Source organism: Vitis vinifera, chromosome 13 (assembly GCF_030704535.1).
Source record: "Vitis vinifera cultivar Pinot Noir 40024 chromosome 13, ASM3070453v1".
NCBI classification, from domain to species: domain Eukaryota; kingdom Viridiplantae; phylum Streptophyta; class Magnoliopsida; order Vitales; family Vitaceae; genus Vitis; species Vitis vinifera.
Genome location: NC_081817.1, coordinates 4,195,371 through 4,213,617, shown reverse-complemented (window position 1 = coordinate 4,213,617; position 18,247 = coordinate 4,195,371). Strand labels below are relative to the sequence as shown.

The 18,247-nt window shown below is 36.4% G+C and overlaps 2 protein-coding genes and 1 pseudogene across 3 annotated transcripts; 2 read left to right on the top strand and 1 right to left on the bottom strand.

The window, feature by feature from the left end:
• The first annotated feature begins 3,173 nt into the window (after positions 1–3,173).
• On the top strand, positions 3,174–6,632 carry LOC100263321 (UDP-glycosyltransferase 76B1-like; annotated as a pseudogene).
• A 5,677-nt stretch (positions 6,633–12,309) lies between these two features.
• Positions 12,310–14,120, bottom strand: LOC100258217 (7-deoxyloganetic acid glucosyltransferase). Of its 2 annotated transcripts, none has more exons than XM_019223941.2 (2): positions 13,570–14,120; positions 12,310–13,492 (listed from the first exon to the last, which is right to left on the bottom strand). In XM_019223941.2, exons 1-2 carry the CDS (start codon positions 14,069–14,071, stop codon positions 12,546–12,548), a joined length of 1,449 nt encoding a protein of 482 aa, XP_019079486.1. In that variant the 5' UTR covers positions 14,072–14,120; the 3' UTR covers positions 12,310–12,545. The 2 variants fall into 2 exon arrangements, with proteins under 2 accessions (XP_019079486.1, XP_002281029.1); XM_002280993.5 differs by having other exon boundaries at positions 12,310–13,471; positions 13,570–14,119.
• Positions 14,121–14,679: 559 nt separating this feature from the next.
• Positions 14,680–15,791, top strand: LOC100253085 (18.1 kDa class I heat shock protein). Its single transcript, XM_002280899.5, has one exon. It carries the CDS (start codon positions 15,105–15,107, stop codon positions 15,585–15,587), a length of 483 nt encoding a protein of 160 aa, XP_002280935.1. The 5' UTR covers positions 14,680–15,104; the 3' UTR covers positions 15,588–15,791.
• Positions 15,792–18,247: the final 2,456 nt, after the last annotated feature.

Here is an 18,247-nt window from a genome sequence, read left to right as displayed (position 1 = left end):
AAGTAGTCGAATTATATGAAATACAATTACTTAACAATGATTGTGATGCAGATATTGATGCATTAAGTGATTATGATTGGCATGTTGCGGATCTTTTAAGAGATCTTTTTGAAATTTTTGATACTTCAACAAACATTTTTTGTGGTGTATATTATCCAACTTCAAATCGAGTTATTATGCAAATAACTAATATTTTTATTGTACTTCAAAAATATTTAAGTTTTGAAATATTTAATGATACAATATTTGCAATGATAGAAAAATTTAGAAAATATTGGGGAGAAATACCTTTAATTTTTTATATTGCTTTAATTGTGGACCCTAGATTGAAATTTGAAGCTTTGGATGAATGGTTAACAATTATTTATTTTAATGACCAAATAAAAATTGAAGAAATTAAAAATGAAATAAATTCATTATTATATAATTTATATAACTATTATAAAGAAAAATATGGTAATGATATTAATACTAATAAATTACCACCTACATCTACAAACTCCTCATCTTTTTATAAAGGAGCTCTAGAAATGTTGAAAAGTCGAAAAAAGACAACAAATAGTTCTCCAAATAATACATCTGATTTAGATAAATATCTTAATACTGATATAATTCCATTTGAAGATCAAGAAGATTTTGATATTTTAATATGGTGGAAATCACATCAACACAAATATCCTGTGCTTTCTATAATTGCTCGTGATGTACTAACAGTTCCTGTGAGTACAGTTGCATCAGAAGCTGCTTTTAGTGCAGGTGGAAGAGTTATTAGTAAAAAACGATGCAACTTAGCGCCAGACGTTATTGAAGCAGGGATATGTGTAAAAGATTGGGAAATTGCAGAAAAAAGGATGTACGATTCCATTCGAGAAACAGAGATGCTTGTCGATATGGAATCTTTAAAACTATCAAGATCTTCATGGATGCATGATAGTTCGCCATCACCGCCAGAAAATAATGACTAAATGTATATTATATTTTTATTTTTATTTTTTGTGGTTGAAAAATACAAATGATTGACAAATAAATAGGTGCCAACCTAGTTGGGATGTATTTATTTTGTAGTGATGTAAAATTTTCCCACATTTTTAAATGTAATTATACATTCAATGAATAAAATTTTGAAATGAATATTTTTTTTAATACTTTTTATTTTTGTAGTTTTTTTTTTTAAATGGGCGGGCCTACGGGCCGGGCCGGGCCTAATTTTAGGCCCGCGGCCCGGCCCGCCCATAAACGGGCTCGGGCCGGGCTCGGGCCCGGCGGGCTTGGGCCGGGCTTTAGCCCGGCGGGCCGGGCCGGGCCTAAAGCGGGCCGCGGGCCGCGGGCTTTTTGGAGACCCCTACATGTGACAAAACCTCTCATCATGTATGTGTCACACTCAATTTTTTTTCACTTTAAGAAAATATACAGCCCATTTCATCAAAATGCTCAAACCATTTGCACTCACCTCTCATGAAGGATGGACACGTTGCTACTCGTTGTCATTTACCGCCATCACTTTTTCAAGGGTCCGCTAGTGGCCCCTTGAAACCCCTAATATTTTAATATTAGGAGTATTTGAATCAAGTTTTGGTTGGAATCGTAACCCTTCCCTTGATTCCACCTCATATAGACTTGTAGATGTAGATTAAACTTAATTATTATACCTCCATGTTTTGGTTTCATTAGTTAATGGATTTCCCAAGCTTTAAAGAACACATCTTAACTAATTAATTAACATTAATTTAAAATCTATGGACCCGATTCATGGTTGTCACTTTTCACTTTAAGATGGCAACAAATTCAATTACCAGCAGGTGAAACATAATAACCCGACAGCAAATTTTAAAACTCAAGGATTTTGAATGTGAAAATTGGGATCAGTCAGGAAAGAGAGTCATGTCAATAACAAGAAGGATCATCAACCTGAATTTGCAAAGAAACCTCCTGCTACTCCTTTCCACGCGATGTCACTTGTCGTTCTTCTCCTCTTGCTCTTTACTCCTCTCTCCACTAATTTGAAGCACTCTTCCCTCTTCAACCTCTACTTTCACTTCCTCCTTCCTCAACCTTGGAAGATCCGCCTTGAAAACGTGAGCTTCTGGCTTCTCTTTCCAGTCAATACGCGTGTTGGCGAAGGCCAAGGTTTTGCCAACAATGCTGGGAATGTTGGACAAAGTGGTGCTAAAGGGAAAGCTCTCGAAAGGATCCTAGATGTCTAGGGAGAAGGGATCAAAGATGCTGCTTCGTTGCCACCACCCAGAACCCTTGGAATGAGCGACATTTTCTATGAATGTTGTTGAATTGATTTGCTTTCTTGGACGCAAGCTTCTAACAATTTCTTGATGATGAAACTAACGGAGAGGGCCTTGCTATATATTGGACGTGAGAAAGAAGAGTGGGACTTTCTCCGCGTTTCCGAGATATTTTTACCATAGTTAACAATCGCCCTCAATTCTTTCCCATTAATTAATTAAAATAATTTCATAGGAAACGACTTTAGAATATTTACATAATCATATAAATTAATCATACATGATTCAAGGATACTAACAATAGAAAATCACTATAAAGAACATATCTATTTGAGCTATCACAAAAAAAAAAATCAGGTGATTGATTATTGCAACCAAGTCTTTCTCTCTATGATCTTGATAACAACTATGGTGGCTCTAAAAGACCATTTTTTTTATCTAGATTAGAAAGAGGACTTAACATAACTCAATATTGAGTTCTCATTGGGCTCTCTCATAATGGGCTTCAATGAGACTCATAGCCTACACTTGCCACTCAACTGAGCTTCTATTTAAAAGATACAAAACTCAATCCAAAATGTGATCACTAATTTATTGGGCTTATTATATAATAAACTATCCATTAACTAGTTTTTGCAAATACAAATTATTCAATTAATGTTAGTCATATAAAAATTTGGGTGGCCTATTATACATTTTCACCATCATCATGTTGAAGAAGGGTGTGAGATGCGTGAAGGAAATATTGCCCGAGAAATTTCAACAAAGAGATGTACACAACCATCCCAATCCCGGCATTCGCTAGTACGTCTTCTCACCATGTCACTATTCACTAACGCCCCACAAACTTTCTCGCCACTCTAGGTCGGTGGCCCTTTTAAAGCCTGATGAAGAATCAGAGGAAAACTCACCCCACTGAAGTACTAGTCAAGGTCAATGGAGAACTCCACAGAAACCCAATTGCAGCAAAGAATGGGTCGCCGACTGGTGCTCTTCCCATTGCCCTTCCAAGGCCACCTAAACCCCATGCTTCAGCTGGCAAACATCATGCTCGCCAGAGGCTTCTCAATCACCATCATCCACACCCACTTCAACTCTCCCAACCCTTCCAACTATCCTCACTTCACCTTCCATTCAATCCCTGATGGCCTATTAAAAAGCCAAGCCTCCTCCTCTGATGCCACAGCTCTCATCAGACTCCTTAACATAAACTGTGTCGCGCCATTCTAGGATTGCTTGTCTCGATTGTTATTACAGACTTCTGAGGAGCCTATTGCCTGCTTAGTTACAGATATTTTATGGCCCTTCACTCAGGCCGTTGCCAACAGCCTCAAGCTCCCAAGGATAGTGTTGCGTTGTAGTGCCAACGAAAGCTTTGATGCCAACAATGTTAGTTCAAGAACACAAAGATAAAACAATCACACATACGGTACACGAGGTTTTAACGTGGTTCGGCCAACCATGCCTATGTCCACGGATGAGAGATAATGATTCCACTGTACAATAGAGAATATTACAGAAGACAGAACCAGATACAACTATTAGGTTCCCGAAACATCCCATGTTTCCCCACTCCTTGTATCCATACCTTACTACGAGTCATCTCGCTCGACTGGGTACCTCCCGTTCTTCCTCACATCTCTATCCACCTTGTATAGTCTCTATAGGCCCATCTCCATCTCATAACTTTTTCCCCTCATGACCTAGAATATTTATAGAGATATTTCTAACAACCTTCCTTATTCAATAAGGAAGTCTAATATTACAATAATATATTAACCTAGAAATATTCTATACAATATTCTTTACAAAAAGGAATCTATACTAATTAGGAATTTGGGACACTTCCTAACAATCTCCACCTTGGACCAAATTCCATGAAGTTAATCTTCAATCTCTCCATGACACAAACCTTTTTGTATCATATCACCACGAGAGAGCAATCGACTCCACATTCAGTGAAAATTCCTTTTGTTTTCATCTTGTGTGCTTTGTGATCTTTTGCTCTTCCAGAAATCTTCAACCCAAGCTCTGATACCAGTTGTAGTGCCAACGAAAGCTTTGATGTCAACAATGTTAGTTCAAGAACACAAAGATAAAACAATCACACATATGATACACGAGGTTTTAACGTGGTTCGGCCAACCATGCCTACGTCCACGGATGAGAGATAATGATTCCACTGTACAATAGAGAATATTACAGAGGACAGAACCAGATACAACTATTAGGTTCCCGAAACATCTCATGTTTCCCCACTCCTTGTATCCATACCTTACTACGAGTCATCTCGCTCGACTGGGTACCTCCCGTTCTTCCTCACATCTCTATCCACCTTGTATAGTCTCTACAGGCTCATCTCCATCTCATAACTTTTTCTCCTCATGACCTAGAATATTTATAGAGATATTTCTAACAACCTTCCTTATTCTATAAGGAAGTCTAATATTACAATAATATATTAACCTAGAAATATTCTATACAATATTCTTTACAAAAAGGAATCTATACTAATTAGGAATTTGGGACACTTCCTAACAGGATAGTGTTGCGTACCAATAGTGCTACTTCTTCTCTTGCTTTCGCCCCATTACTATCTCTGCATGAACGTGGTTGCCTCTCCGTTAAAGGTGCGCTCTTATGCTCCCATCTCTTCTTCTGATCTCAACATCTTCAAGAGTGAGATTTCTTTTGATGATGAATTTGTCTAGCCAAGCCATAAATTAACCATTATCCAAATGAGCTGAATCTGTAAAGTCAAGTTGTATATATGTATTCTTTTCCATGATTCCGTATTTACCACCAAAGAATCGATATATAGTGATCGTTTTTCAATGAAACTCAGTAGTACTATACTTATTCTTTCAATGTCAATATCCTAATGCAAGTCTCGGTCGAAAGTCTCAGTAGTAATGAAACTCATAAGTAAGTTCACTTCTCTGTCATAATAGATGTAAATGTAGAGCAGTTCCATTTTGGCGGCCAAATGGCTACGCAAGTGGGTCACTAAAGACCGCAATTGTTCCATTCATCAAAGGATAAGAAATCCTTATCATATTGGAATAACTAAGAAGCAACTACAAAAGGATAATACTTAAAATTATTTTTAATTAATTTATGGTAGTTTTTCAAATTTTATTGGAAGTGTTGGTCGATCTAGAGACAGCTCTTTCTATTGTCCTCCTAATATGATCATCTGTCTCTTTTCTCTTCTATGAAGGGCTTGACTTGCATAGGGTTTAATTTGCACTGTCAGCTCTATTTTATGTGGCATTTTTCTATATTAGTTAATTTCTTTATTTACAAATCTAATTTTCCTAAATCCAAAAATTTCTCATTAATAGATGAAGTAGCATTTGTGTAGCAAATTGTGTATGTAACTCCATAGAAGGAACTCTGACTGTATGCCTTTTTTTTTTTTTCCTTTGTTGTTATCTCATACATTAATCAGGTTCTCAACTAGAGTCGCCAGTACCAGAAATTCCACCACTTAAAGTCAAGGACCTTCCGAACATCAACACGCGAGATGAAGTGTTTTATCAGCAAATAGCTAGCGCCTTTCGTGAAGGCAGGGCCTCTTCGGGAATAATTTGTAACTCCTTTGAAGGCCTCGAAGAATCTGAACTGTCCAGGCTTCACCAGTACTTTCGTGTTCCAATTTTCACAATTGGTCCATTTCAAAAGTACTTTTCGTCCTCTTCAAGTAGTTTACTAGCACATGACCAAAGTTCCATTACCTGGCTAGACAACCAAGCACATAGATCTGTAATCTACGTGAGCTTTGGTAGTATCGTAGAAATAGATGAAACTGAATTTTTGGAGATGGCTTTTGGGCTAGCCAACAGCGAGCAGCCCTTCTTATGGGTGGTTCGACCCGGGTTGGTACGTGGCTCAGAGTGGCTCGAATCATTGCCAAAAGGGTTCCTAGAGATGATGAGTGGAAGGGGACATATTGTCAAATGGGCTTCCCAACAAGAAGTGCTAGCTCATCCTGCCACAGGAGGATTTTGGACTCACTGCGGATGGAACTCGACATTAGAGAGCATCTGCGAAGGGGTCCCACTGATTTGTCTGCCAGGTTTCGGCGACCAAAGGGTTAACGCGAGATATGCGAGTGAAGTTTGGAAAGTTGGGTTTCTATTGGAGAATGGGTGGGACAGAGGGGAGATAGAGAGGACAATCAGAAGACTAATGGCGGAGGAAGAAGGGCAGGAGATGAGAAGAATAGTTATGCATTTGAAAGAAATGGTGAACCTTAGTCTAAAGCCAGGCGGCTCTTCTCACCGATCTCTAGAGCGCTTTGTTGCTCAGCTTATGTAATCCTAATGTTTAAATTTCCTATTAGCAGCTCCTAGTGAACACCTAATTGGTCATCTGGCATTTCTTTGACCTTGCATCATGGTACTACCATTTAAAACTTACAGATGACTAGTTGCTTTATTTTTTGTTTGTACATAATACTTAATTAAAGTACTATCATCTGAGGCGAATAATGTAACCATACTTCAACTAAAAAAATATGGAGTTTTTGAGAACTTTACCTTTTCCCTTTGAGCCGAGTGTAAAGCATAACCTAATACATGCACTGTATCAATGCTAGGCAAAAACTTCCCAAAATACCCACAAAGGGCCAATTTGGAATGACCACATAAGCCTCTTCCATGACAGCATGTTATGTAAGTGTATGACATGTAATATGTTCCATGTCGGCATCCCACATGTACATTCCAAGTAGGAATTAAAAAAAAAATCAAAGAGAAAAAAAATCTACAATAAAAAAAAAAACTCATTTCATCTGAGCACCCCTTTTCTTTTTGAAACAAACCTTTTCTTCGAAGCTCATTTTCGTTTCAAACAAACACCATCAAACTCATTTCTTGTCCACTTCTCTACCATGACAAGCTCCATTTTCCTAATTTCATCCGACCAAACAAACAAACCCATTTTCTTCAACCAATTTCTTCCAAACAACAAACCCATATTCTCATCTCTTGACCATCAAACCCATTTTCTTCTCCACTTCTCCACCATGACAAGCTTTGTAGTTTGATGATGACAATGACATGCACTTCTCTACTAGCGACGTTACTCCATAGTCCTCCGCCAGCCATTGAGAAGATGCACTTAAAAACTCTTCTTTAAAATCAAATAAAATTCAATAAAGATTTAGAACTCTCTTTTATGCAAAATAATAAGTTTGAAACCTTTAATTAATAGGAGTTGGAAGTCTAAATTAGCCATTAGGTATAGTTTAGGGTTGATCAATCGACCAATTGGTTGAATTGACTATTAATTGTTGGGTAGTAGAAAGTACAAAAAGTATTTGTTAGGTTATTAGAGTTTAACCAATTCAATCGATACTTGACTAATTGAGTGAATAGTCTTAATCAGTTCAATGAATAACCTGTGGTTAAGTGAATAGTAATCGATTAAGTCGTTTTGATCAAACACTAGTCAAACATATACAAAATATGAAAAATTAATGCACAAATGTTTTATAACGACTCAAATTGTTTCAATTTGAAAAACCCTTTTTAATAATGAAATACATAACAAAGAACAAAATAGAATGGACAGATAATGACACAATTTTTTTTTTAATGTAGAAAACTTCCAAAGAGAAAAAATCAATTGTTTCAAATAATCAAATAATCTACTATGAAGAAAACTTAGCTAAGTACAAGGATTTACTTAACGTAATCCTTCCATCTTTTCTTGGATTACTTGCCTAAAACATTCAAGCTTCAACTATCATCTTTCTTATTCTAGAGAATACTTGAAATCCACTCCAAGTTTTGATCTCAATCTCTTCTTGAGTCCACACAAGAAGAAACTTAAGTTTTACTCCAAATATGTTGAATATGAGAGCAATGATAAATAATACAATGAATCAACTCATTTGAAACAAAAATTTATCACTCAAAAATTAATTTTCAATTCAAACCCAAATGATTTTCTTTCAAGGCAAACACTCGCCCTAATTTGGTAAGAAAACTTGAGACACAAAGCAAGATTCTCTCACACTTATAGTAGCCATTGACACTTCTAGAAAGAGGGTTTAAATATTAACCATTGAGAATGATTTGGGAAAAGTTAAAAGGAATACAAATGTGATTGAAGTTTAATAGATTAGGGATGAATAAAAGGGGTATAGCAGAGACTATTATCCTTAATTTGGATTGATAAAAAATTGATTCAAATGATTTAAATATTATATTTTACACTCAACCAACCGCTCCATTTTTCAATAAAATGATAAGAGTTTAAAACATGGTTGATCAACGTTTGCCATCATTCAACACCTCAAAAACACTTAAACTCTTCTTTAGCCATCTTTAAACATGAATAATTTGGAAAACACAAATGTCCAATGGAGGATTTGAAGAGTATGAGCTAAAAGACATAATGAGAATTTTGACTTGGAATTACCAAAACACAAATATGCTTAAGGTTTTGCAACTTTTGCATCTTTAACATAAAATTCTTAGGATACCTGGTTAGATGAAGTCTTTGTCATTTTGAAAACCCTTTTAATCATCAATAGCACTAAACAAATGTGGTTTTCATTTAAACGATTATCCATTGATTTATAAAAGAATAAAATTGATTTAGACACTTTAATGATTTTAGGTGCTCAAATAAAAATATAATGCAATATAAACTTAATGCACCAACAACCTCATAAAGTGACCATAGAGAATAGATTTTGATTCTTCTCTTCATTAAGACCTTTTCCTTTTTCTTGGTTTCTTTTTGACTTATTATATATTTGATTACTTATTTGGAAATCTTCTTATCTAACTACACTTAAGATAATTATGAGTTTTCAACTTTATTTGTTATTATCAAAATCAAGATTAACTAAAACTTAGTTTAACACAAACCTTAAATGTTAAATTCAAGAAAAAAATTATTGATACAAGATGTTAAATATTTGAGAACCTCATTTTGAATGTTCAATAAGAAAACATTCAATTTCGTATTACAATTACCAATTAAATTGGCATATCATTGATATCTTATTGAGAGACTTGATTTTTCATATGAAGATTTAATATGTAATTTTTCACATTGAACACATAATGGACATTCGGGATAAATTAATGCCTTTCATTTTTCAAATGAATTAAGATTTTACTTTTACTTTTTTATTGGAACTCCAAATTTAACATGACCACTTTCTGATTCCTCATGCTCATCAAAGATATTTTTAAATTCACAACCAATACTTTAGAAAAATAATTGGAGATTGATTTATTTTTTCATATTCAAACTTTCAAATTCTCTTTTCTATACATTAATTTGTACTATCCATAAGCTTTTTTTAGAGGTGGATATTCTTGGATTTTTCTTAAAAATACATTCATTCATTGCTTAATAGACTGTGGTAAGAGCTTTCTTATTTATTTTCCTCATATATATATGTTTTAAATTTCTTTGATTTAGGTACTTTTTTAAAAAAATTTCTTTGATTTGGGTGAAAAGTTGTTTTGACTCTTTATAACCCTTTTGTACAACCTCATATGCACGTTGTGAATCAAACAAACAAAACCTTTATCTCGATACTCTATTTATTATTTATATATATATATATATATTTTTACTTTGAGAATTTGAAACGGATACATCATATTTATCAGTTTTTTTGTAATCACCTATCAGAATTAAAAATGTATTATTATTCACTATTCTTGTTCAATCATTATATAACTTTTTATTTTTAAATATTTATATTTAATAAAATAGAAATTCCAAATAAAAAATATAAAAACTCCAAATAATAAAATACAAAAACTTTCTACAACTCAGTCTGTTAAATCTATAAACTAAACCAACTAATTAAAATACAATATTATCTTTTAACTATTAGAAGTCAAATCTAATTCAGTTTTCAAAAAGTTTTCAATCAATTTTGCATTCGAGTGATTACTCACGCTTTCACAAATCTACACAATTCAAAAAAAAAAAAAAACCTAAACAAAAAAAAAATTGCATCTAATGAGCTCTCGGTCCCTCTAATTATTATATCTCGCTCTCACGAGGTGTTAGAAAAAATTTTAAAACTGAAAGGGTATCGCGTGAAGGAAATATTCCGGGAGAAACTTTAACGGAGAGACGTATGAAAGCATTCCACACATGTCAGGACCAGCACGGGCTGCTATCTATTTTCACCGTCATTGATGCCCAATCACATGTCGGGTATGGCTGCTATCTATTTTCACCCTGTCATTGATGCCCAATCACATGTCGAGTATGGAAAACAGCTGTCCTTGGTTTGTTAATCAGCATATTGTCCCCTCAAACTTCCACGTCATGATGGATCGGTGGCCTTTTAAAGCGTGATGAAGAAGAAGAGAACTCGCCCCTTTATGGAAAAGTCAACAGAAATCGAATTGCAGCAAAGAAAGCGTCGCTGACGAGTGCTCTTCCCATTGCCCTTCCAAGGCCACATAAACCCCATGGTTCAGCTCGCAAACATCATTGACGACAGAGGCTTCTCAGTCACCATCATCCACACCCACTTCAACTCTCCCAACCCTTCCAACTTTCCTCACTTCACCTTCCATTTAATTCCTGATGGCTTGTTAAAAAGCCATGCCACCTCGACTGATGTCATAGCTCTCATCCAACTCCTTAATATCAACTGCGTCACGCCCTTCCAGGATTGCTTGTCTCGATTGTTATTAGAGGCTTATGAGGAGCCTATTATTGCTAAATTATAGATATTTTATCGCATTTCATGTTGTGCCGATCCAAGTTTCAATGTATAAAATATTTGTTTAACTACACAAACATAAAATAACCCGCACAAAGATCTATGAGGTTTTAACATAGATTCGACGTCAAATATGCTTATATTCACAATTGAAAGAATTATTTTATTATAGTACTATAAAGAATATTAGTATATAAAAGATAATGAATTTTGAAACATCACACATTATATCTATGTTGTGAACTATAAGTCCCTTAATTCCATTCGATATTTCTCATTCTTTTTCGATCACATAACTAGCATGATTTGAAACAAGGGCCTCCTTAGGATTAATTTGGAACTACTTGGAAGACCTTGAAGAATCTGAACTGGCCAGTTAGCCAGTGCATACTTCTGCCATTCCTATTTTCCCAATAGGTCCATTTCAAAAATACTTTCCATATATACTCTTCTAGTTCACTAGTACGTGATCAAACTTTTACCTGGCTGAACTAACAAGCACCTAAATCTATCATTTGTGTGAGCTTTGGAAGTGTTGTGGAAGTGGATGAAACTGAATTTTTGGAGATAGCCTGGAGCCTAGCCAATATATTAACCAGTCCTTGTTATGGTCGGTTCGACCCCGGGTTAGTACGTATAGCTCAGATTGGCTTGAATCATTGCCAAAAGGATTCCTAGAGATGAGGGGTGGAAGGGACCGCCATACTATCAAATGGGCTCCCAACAGGAAGTGCTTGCTCATCCTGCCACTGGATGATTTTTGGACTCACAACGGATTTGTCTGCCTGGTTTTGGTGACCAAAATAAATGCTAGGTACGTATATCACCGAATTTGGAGAGTGGGTTCGCAGCTGGAAAATGGACTGGAGACACAGGAAATAGAGAGGATTATATATGCATTAATTTGAAATAAAAGGGTGAACATTTGTCCGAAGCAATGAGGGTTTTCAGACCAATCCTTAGAAGGCTTGTTTCCTATTGAGAGTCCTACTAAATACCTGATTGTTTATCTTGCCTGCCGCTTGAGACTTTTGATGGAGATTTAATCTTTGACCAAGATTAAACTCTTCAGAATAGAATAGTTTATTAAGATTTACAATTCATCATATATATATATATATATATATATATATATATATATAACTCAGTTCTATGGGGATTGGTACGCTGTATGTTTCCCCTGGGGGCTAGTTGTCTCCGAGAACTACCACTCAAAATACAGGAAAGCAGCCTTAAACGCAACATATAAATGTGGGAGAATACTGTGACACGTATCTGGTTACGATCGATCCCCGTGCTGTAATGTGAATGATGAACGAATTGACCCTTTAATATCTCCATGTATGTGGCTGTTGATTAAATTGCAATGAGCATCTTATTAGATTCGAAAAATGTACAAAACACAGAGAAATTAAATGTGAGAGCCTCCAGCATCCCTGTCTGACAAGGTCTTTTCCTCCTTTCATTGGCTCGAAACCCCAAAATGACTAAAATACTGAAAATCTTGTCTTGTTGCAACGTGAGATGCTAGAGGCATATGATTAAATAACACACCACACACGTTTCAACACACGTCAAATTCCTAGTGGTTATCAGGCGCTCATCAACCTTATGCTCTCAATCAAACGGCTAAAGTTACAGTAGGAGGACCCACCTTCACTCAGACTACTTCTTGCCAACTTTGCCATCGCCTCCGCCGATTTGGTGAACTCAGTGCGCCTCTTTTCCATCAAATCTCTCACCATCTTCTCAATGGTAACCCTATCGCAAGTGTCTTTCATGTCCATACCCAGCTTCCAAACATGGCTTACGAACCTACTGTTTACCTGCTGATCTGCAAAATAAGGCCAGCAAATCATTGGCACTCCCGCGAATATACTCTCAATCGTCGAGTTCCATCCACTGTAAGTGAGGAACCCACCCACAGCCGGGTGCGCTAGAACCTCTTCTTGTGGAACCCAGCCCACAATTTGACCCCTTTCCTTCGTCACTTCCCAGAGCTGCGCCGGTGGTTGAAATTCTCCGTCTTTTTCTGTGAGGGAGTCTGGCCGTATGACCCACAAGAAGCGGCTACCGCTGTTGACTAAACCGTGCCAAAACTCCATGAGCTCCTCCTTTGTGATGACTGTGAGGCTTCCGAAGCTGACGTAGATGACAGATTTTGAGGGCTGACGGTCAAGCCACGGAATGCACCTTTTGTCTTCCTCCCACAAACTATTGGAAAACTGTGATGCGGTTGTTTCGGATGCCAGCCTGGATTTCAGATGTGCGTGGAGAGGTCCAATGGTGTATAATTTTGGACAGTGACTGCGTATTTGAGAGAGCGTGGCTCCATCTAGGTCTTCAAACGTATTGAGTATAAGCGCATCGGCCCGTGGTGTTTGTCGAGTCTCTATCATTACAAGCTGGAGATTCGGGTCATTTGCGTCCTTGGTACGGCAAAAACTAGGTAGATCTCGCCGCCGGAGAAACCCCTCCATTCCAGGAACACTGGTTACTAGCTGATCCATGTCATCATCTACAGTATTCATACATAAACCTGGTAAAATAATCAAAAGAAGAGAGAAAGGAAAACAAAGATTGAATATGAGCAAAAAGACAACCTACTAAAGTTACCTTTAAAGGGGACTTCGCCAGCTTCAATGAGCTGAGGTAGAGAGAAATATGCCCAGAAGGCACAAGGACTGCTAGTACGAAAAGAAATGGTGGGAACTCCAACTTCATTACCAACATCAATAGCAAAACCCATGATCCCATCTGCTATGATGCAGGTCACAGGGTCAGAACTCCTGCACCACGACATGATCATCTCCCTAAACAGTGGTTTGGTCGTGGCTTTCATTCCATCAAACATATCCTTCAATTGGACACCGGTTCGCGGATGATCCAACGGCAGCCCATCGGATATCGTTTGGAAACGAAAGCCAGCATAGCGCGTGAATCTGTCCAGAATGTTGGTGTAACGGAGGAGGCGGCTGTGGGTGTAGTCGGAGTTGAGGAAGGTGATGCGGAGGCCGGCGAGGGAAAGAAGTTCGGCGAGTTTGAGCATGGAATTGACATGGCCTTGAATGGGAAAAGGGAAGACAAGGACATGGGGAGAGACAGACCGATGTTCCATGTCGAATTTTGGTAAGGTGGCACCTTAATTTCCGACTCCATGTGGGATTTATAACGAAATAAACTCTCTTCATTGCTCCTAGTGCCCACTGCTCAGCTTCGGCCTTGTGGGCGTACACGTGTACGAATATTAATTAGGTAACCATGGTAGGTTTGAGATTCGCTCCAGTACTTCTGATTCCATGTTTTTGTATTTTATAAAGTTTTAGAAAATAGCAAATAACATGTTTTTTTAGAAAGTAAATATATATTCAAATGCCAGCTCAGCAAGTATTATTTTACTCTTGAAAAAAAAAATATTTAAGGATGATGACATATTTTATAATATAGTTTAACATATCTATATTTTAAGTATGAGAGACTTATTTCGTCGTATCATAAAATGTGTAAAATGTGTATTATAACCACATATGTCTACACAATTTTTTAATCATGTGAAAACCGTGGTAGAAATATTTTAGGGCTTTAGCTACCTCCGGGATTAACAATTGACTGATTAGCATCGTGGAATTATAGACTAGAGGGATTTATAACAAAAGAAAAAACCTAAATTGAAAGTAAATGTATCCTTCACATTATCACATACCATCAAAGCAATCAAGAGTGAGAATAGAAAATAGAATTATATAATTACAAAATCTTCCCAAAAGATTCTATCAATTTCCGAATTCTGCACCCAGTATTATTATTAACCGTGCTGGCCCATTGATGTCCATGGGCCATAAACTTCCTTCCCACGTCTAAGTCTTGTAAGCCCATTAGGACTATGATTAAATTGAAGAAACCTAGAATTGTGGATTAAGGCCCATAACCTAGAATTTGATGATGGAAAGCGGTGGAAGGTTGGAGAGACGTCTCGTTCCTATCCAAACTGGAAGTGTCCAGAAGGGTGAGGAAAGCGCCACAATCCTCTTTCACCTCCTATATAGAGAGCTCATCTCTATCCCTTTCATCATCAAGAAATCGTTCGAAGCCTGCGTACGAGATATTTCGCCTTTAAGCAAATCAATTCAATTTGATCGATCGACCAAAAAATGGCACTCATTTCAAGTGTTCTTGGTGGTGGCCGACGGAGCAACATCTTTGATCCCATCTCTCTAGATATCTGGGATCCCTTCGAAGGCTTTCCTTTTAGCACCACTCTTGCCAACGTTCCTAACAGTGCTCGCGAAACCTCTGCCTTCGTCAACACCCGTATTGATTGGAAAGAGACTCCCGAAGCTCATGTTTTCAAGGCGGATCTTCCAGGGTTGAAGAAGGAGGAAGTGAAGGTTGAGGTTGAAGAGGGCAGAGTACTTAAAATTAGTGGAGAGAGGACTAAAGAGCAGGAGGAGAAAAATGATAAATGGCATCGGGTGGAGAGGAGCAGCGGCAAGTTCCTTCGCCGGTTCAGGTTGCCGGAGAATGCAAAGATGGATGAAGTCAAGGCTACTATGGAGAACGGTGTGCTAACTGTGAGGGTTCCAAAAGAAGAGGTGAAGAAGCCGGAGGTGAAGGCGATCGAGATATCTGGTTAAGTCATTAAAAGGTTGACGGCCATCAGGAGACATGATGTTTTCAAATTTAGCTACTGCAGGAGTCTTGAATGATGTGGATGGTGTGTTACTTTGACAGACTGGGCATGTGTATTTTTGGTTGTGTTTTTCCTGTTGGTTTTAATAAATGTGTATCATAAGGTGTGTTTTAAAGTATATAAATGAATAATTTTCTTTAATTAGAAATGATTAAGATGTTTTGTTATTCGATGATTTTTTACTATTGGGTGACGTCAATATTCACCTTTGAAATGCTTCAATTAATTCTAAAATTTTGATGTCGGTGAACCCCTAGCTCCACATGAAGCCTAAAAAAACAAGGGGCTTTTATCAGGTATCGGTGAGATATCTCACCAGTGAGACTTACCATGGTTGAAATATTCAGCATTTTTGTGAAAAAATTTCCGATTTTTCGGTGAGTGGTCAGCGCGGGGTCCAGCTGAAGCCATTCTGGTCATCGCTTACATTTTTTGTTTGTTGTGCAGCGCCTTTATAAACATGGTCCTCTTCATGCTAATATAAGTGTAAGTTTTTATTTATTTATTAATTTATATAAAAGATCCTTTAACTAATGCATTTCAATATTGTGTCTTAATCTTTTGAATATTATAATTGGTAATACCTTTGTAAATATATCAATTAAATTATCACTACTTTTCTAGAGATCATGCATATAAAAGAACTTTAATAAAATATGTTTGTTGTTGTCTTTTTTCTAATATAACCTCATTTAATTATGTATGCAACATTATCTTCAAAAATTATTCCTAATTTCTTCTAGATCGAGGATAGTATACATGATTTCTGAATATGTTGGATTGTAGATATTGGTCATATATACACATGTATTAACCTTAAAAGTTTTAATTTAAAATTTCAATTGTTTATATGTAATTTTAAATTCTTTATTTTTAAATTTCAAATTATTTGTTTGCATGTTCTTTTTGTAAAATCAAAGTACTAATAAATTTAATAAAATATGCAAAAATTCTAACAAACTTATACTGAAAAACTACTATCTCAAACTTAAAAATTTGAAGTGATTTTTAAAGATATAAAATAAATTTATATTTTTAAATAAAATATTAAGGTTATTTTTGGTTCTTAGAAAATTTGAAGGAAAATATAAAGAAAAGAAAATATAAAGAAAAATAGAAGGAAAGAAAAAATGAAGGAAAAAAAAAAATTTAAAATTGATAAATTATTTTTATATATTTCTTGAAACTCATTTAACCTATTTCTCTCCATTATATAAATTTTTGGGGAATTTTAATTATATTTGGTTTTCTTTCATTTTTTTTGTGATGAAATTGAATATGCGAAAACAAATTTTCCTTATATTTTTTTTTTAGTACTTTTTAAAAATCAAACACAACCTAAAAGTTTCTTTTCTTAAAAAAAAAAAAAAAAAAACAAAATAGGTAGAAAACAACCACTAAATTTTTTATTTTGAAATCTAAAGTTTTAAATTTTTAAATAATTTTAATTACAATATAAATAAATAGGAATGTGACAAGTATTTAATCCGCCTAATGAACAGACGCATGCAAAAACGACCGACGCGGAACAAAGGTTTAAAAATTGGATTCAACCATGAATCGCGTTATCAATTCAATCAAGAGATTAGATCTTCTACCCTTCACATCCTATGAACTGTTGGTCCAACATTTGTTTTTATAAGAACCATTTTCTTGATTACTGGAGTTTTATTTTTTTATTTTTTGCCATTTTTATGGTGGTGCCTTTTTTTTATTGTGTCCCCACACCACTTCAATCATTTGTTACCCTTTTCTTTATCGTTGGCACTCTGTTTGTTTTTTTTTTTTTTTGGTCATTTCTTATCCCTTTCTCTATCATTGGCGCACTTTTTTCTTTCTTTCTTTTTTTACATTTAAAAATAATATTTTGATAAAATTCTAATTAAAAATATTAATTTGGGAATTTTCAAATTTAAATTCTGATTTTTTTTTTCCAAATATTTATACCAACACACTTTTTCAAAAACTGGACTGGACTAGGCCATCCGACCACTGGCCTGTCACGGTTCCGATCCGGTCATTTAGCATGAAAAATGTTCGGACCGGAATTAGGTCGGTTAAACTGGTGGTTCGATCGGAGAACCCAATAAATCGGACGGTTCTCTTCGAACCGTCCGATTCAATTTTATTTATTTTTTCCATTGTCGTCATCCCCGCCGGTAGGACCCACCTCGCGTTGGAAAAGCCCGTTCTCGTCGTCCCTCGCTGCTGGAAAAGCACTCTACGCTGCAAAGCCACCCCCGCGACCCCGCTGAAACCCCCCCATCCAGCGCTGGAAAAGCCCCTCCTCTTGTCGTCCCCCACCGGCAGAACCCCCCACTCCCTGTGACCTTACTGGAAAAGCCCCCCTCGTCGTTTCTCGCCGGCAGGACCCACCCTTCTTGTAAAGCCACCCCTTACAAAGCCACCCACCCATCCCCTGCGTTTCCTCGCCCCCCTGGGAGAGAGAATTCTTAGAAAGAGAAAGAGTTTATAGAGAGAGGAGATGAGAAAGGAGGGGAAGAGAGAGAGAGGAGGGGCGTGCATGTAACCAGGGACAACACGTAGATAACGCACACAGATATCATCACACACAAATATCCTATCAGATGGCGTAGATATGAG

Excerpts from the sequence above, each read along its gene's own strand:
- LOC100258217 (XM_019223941.2), bottom strand. The coding sequence starts at position 14,071 with ATGGAACATCGGTCTGTCTCTCCCCATGTCCTTGTCTTCCCTTTTCCC. Across the intron at positions 13,493-13,569 it reads TGGCGAAGTCCCCTTTAAAG|GTTTATGTATGAATACTGTA; the intron begins GTAACTTTAGTA and ends TTATTTTACCAG.
- LOC100253085 (XM_002280899.5), top strand. The coding sequence starts at position 15,105 with ATGGCACTCATTTCAAGTGTTCTTGGTGGTGGCCGACGGAGCAACATC.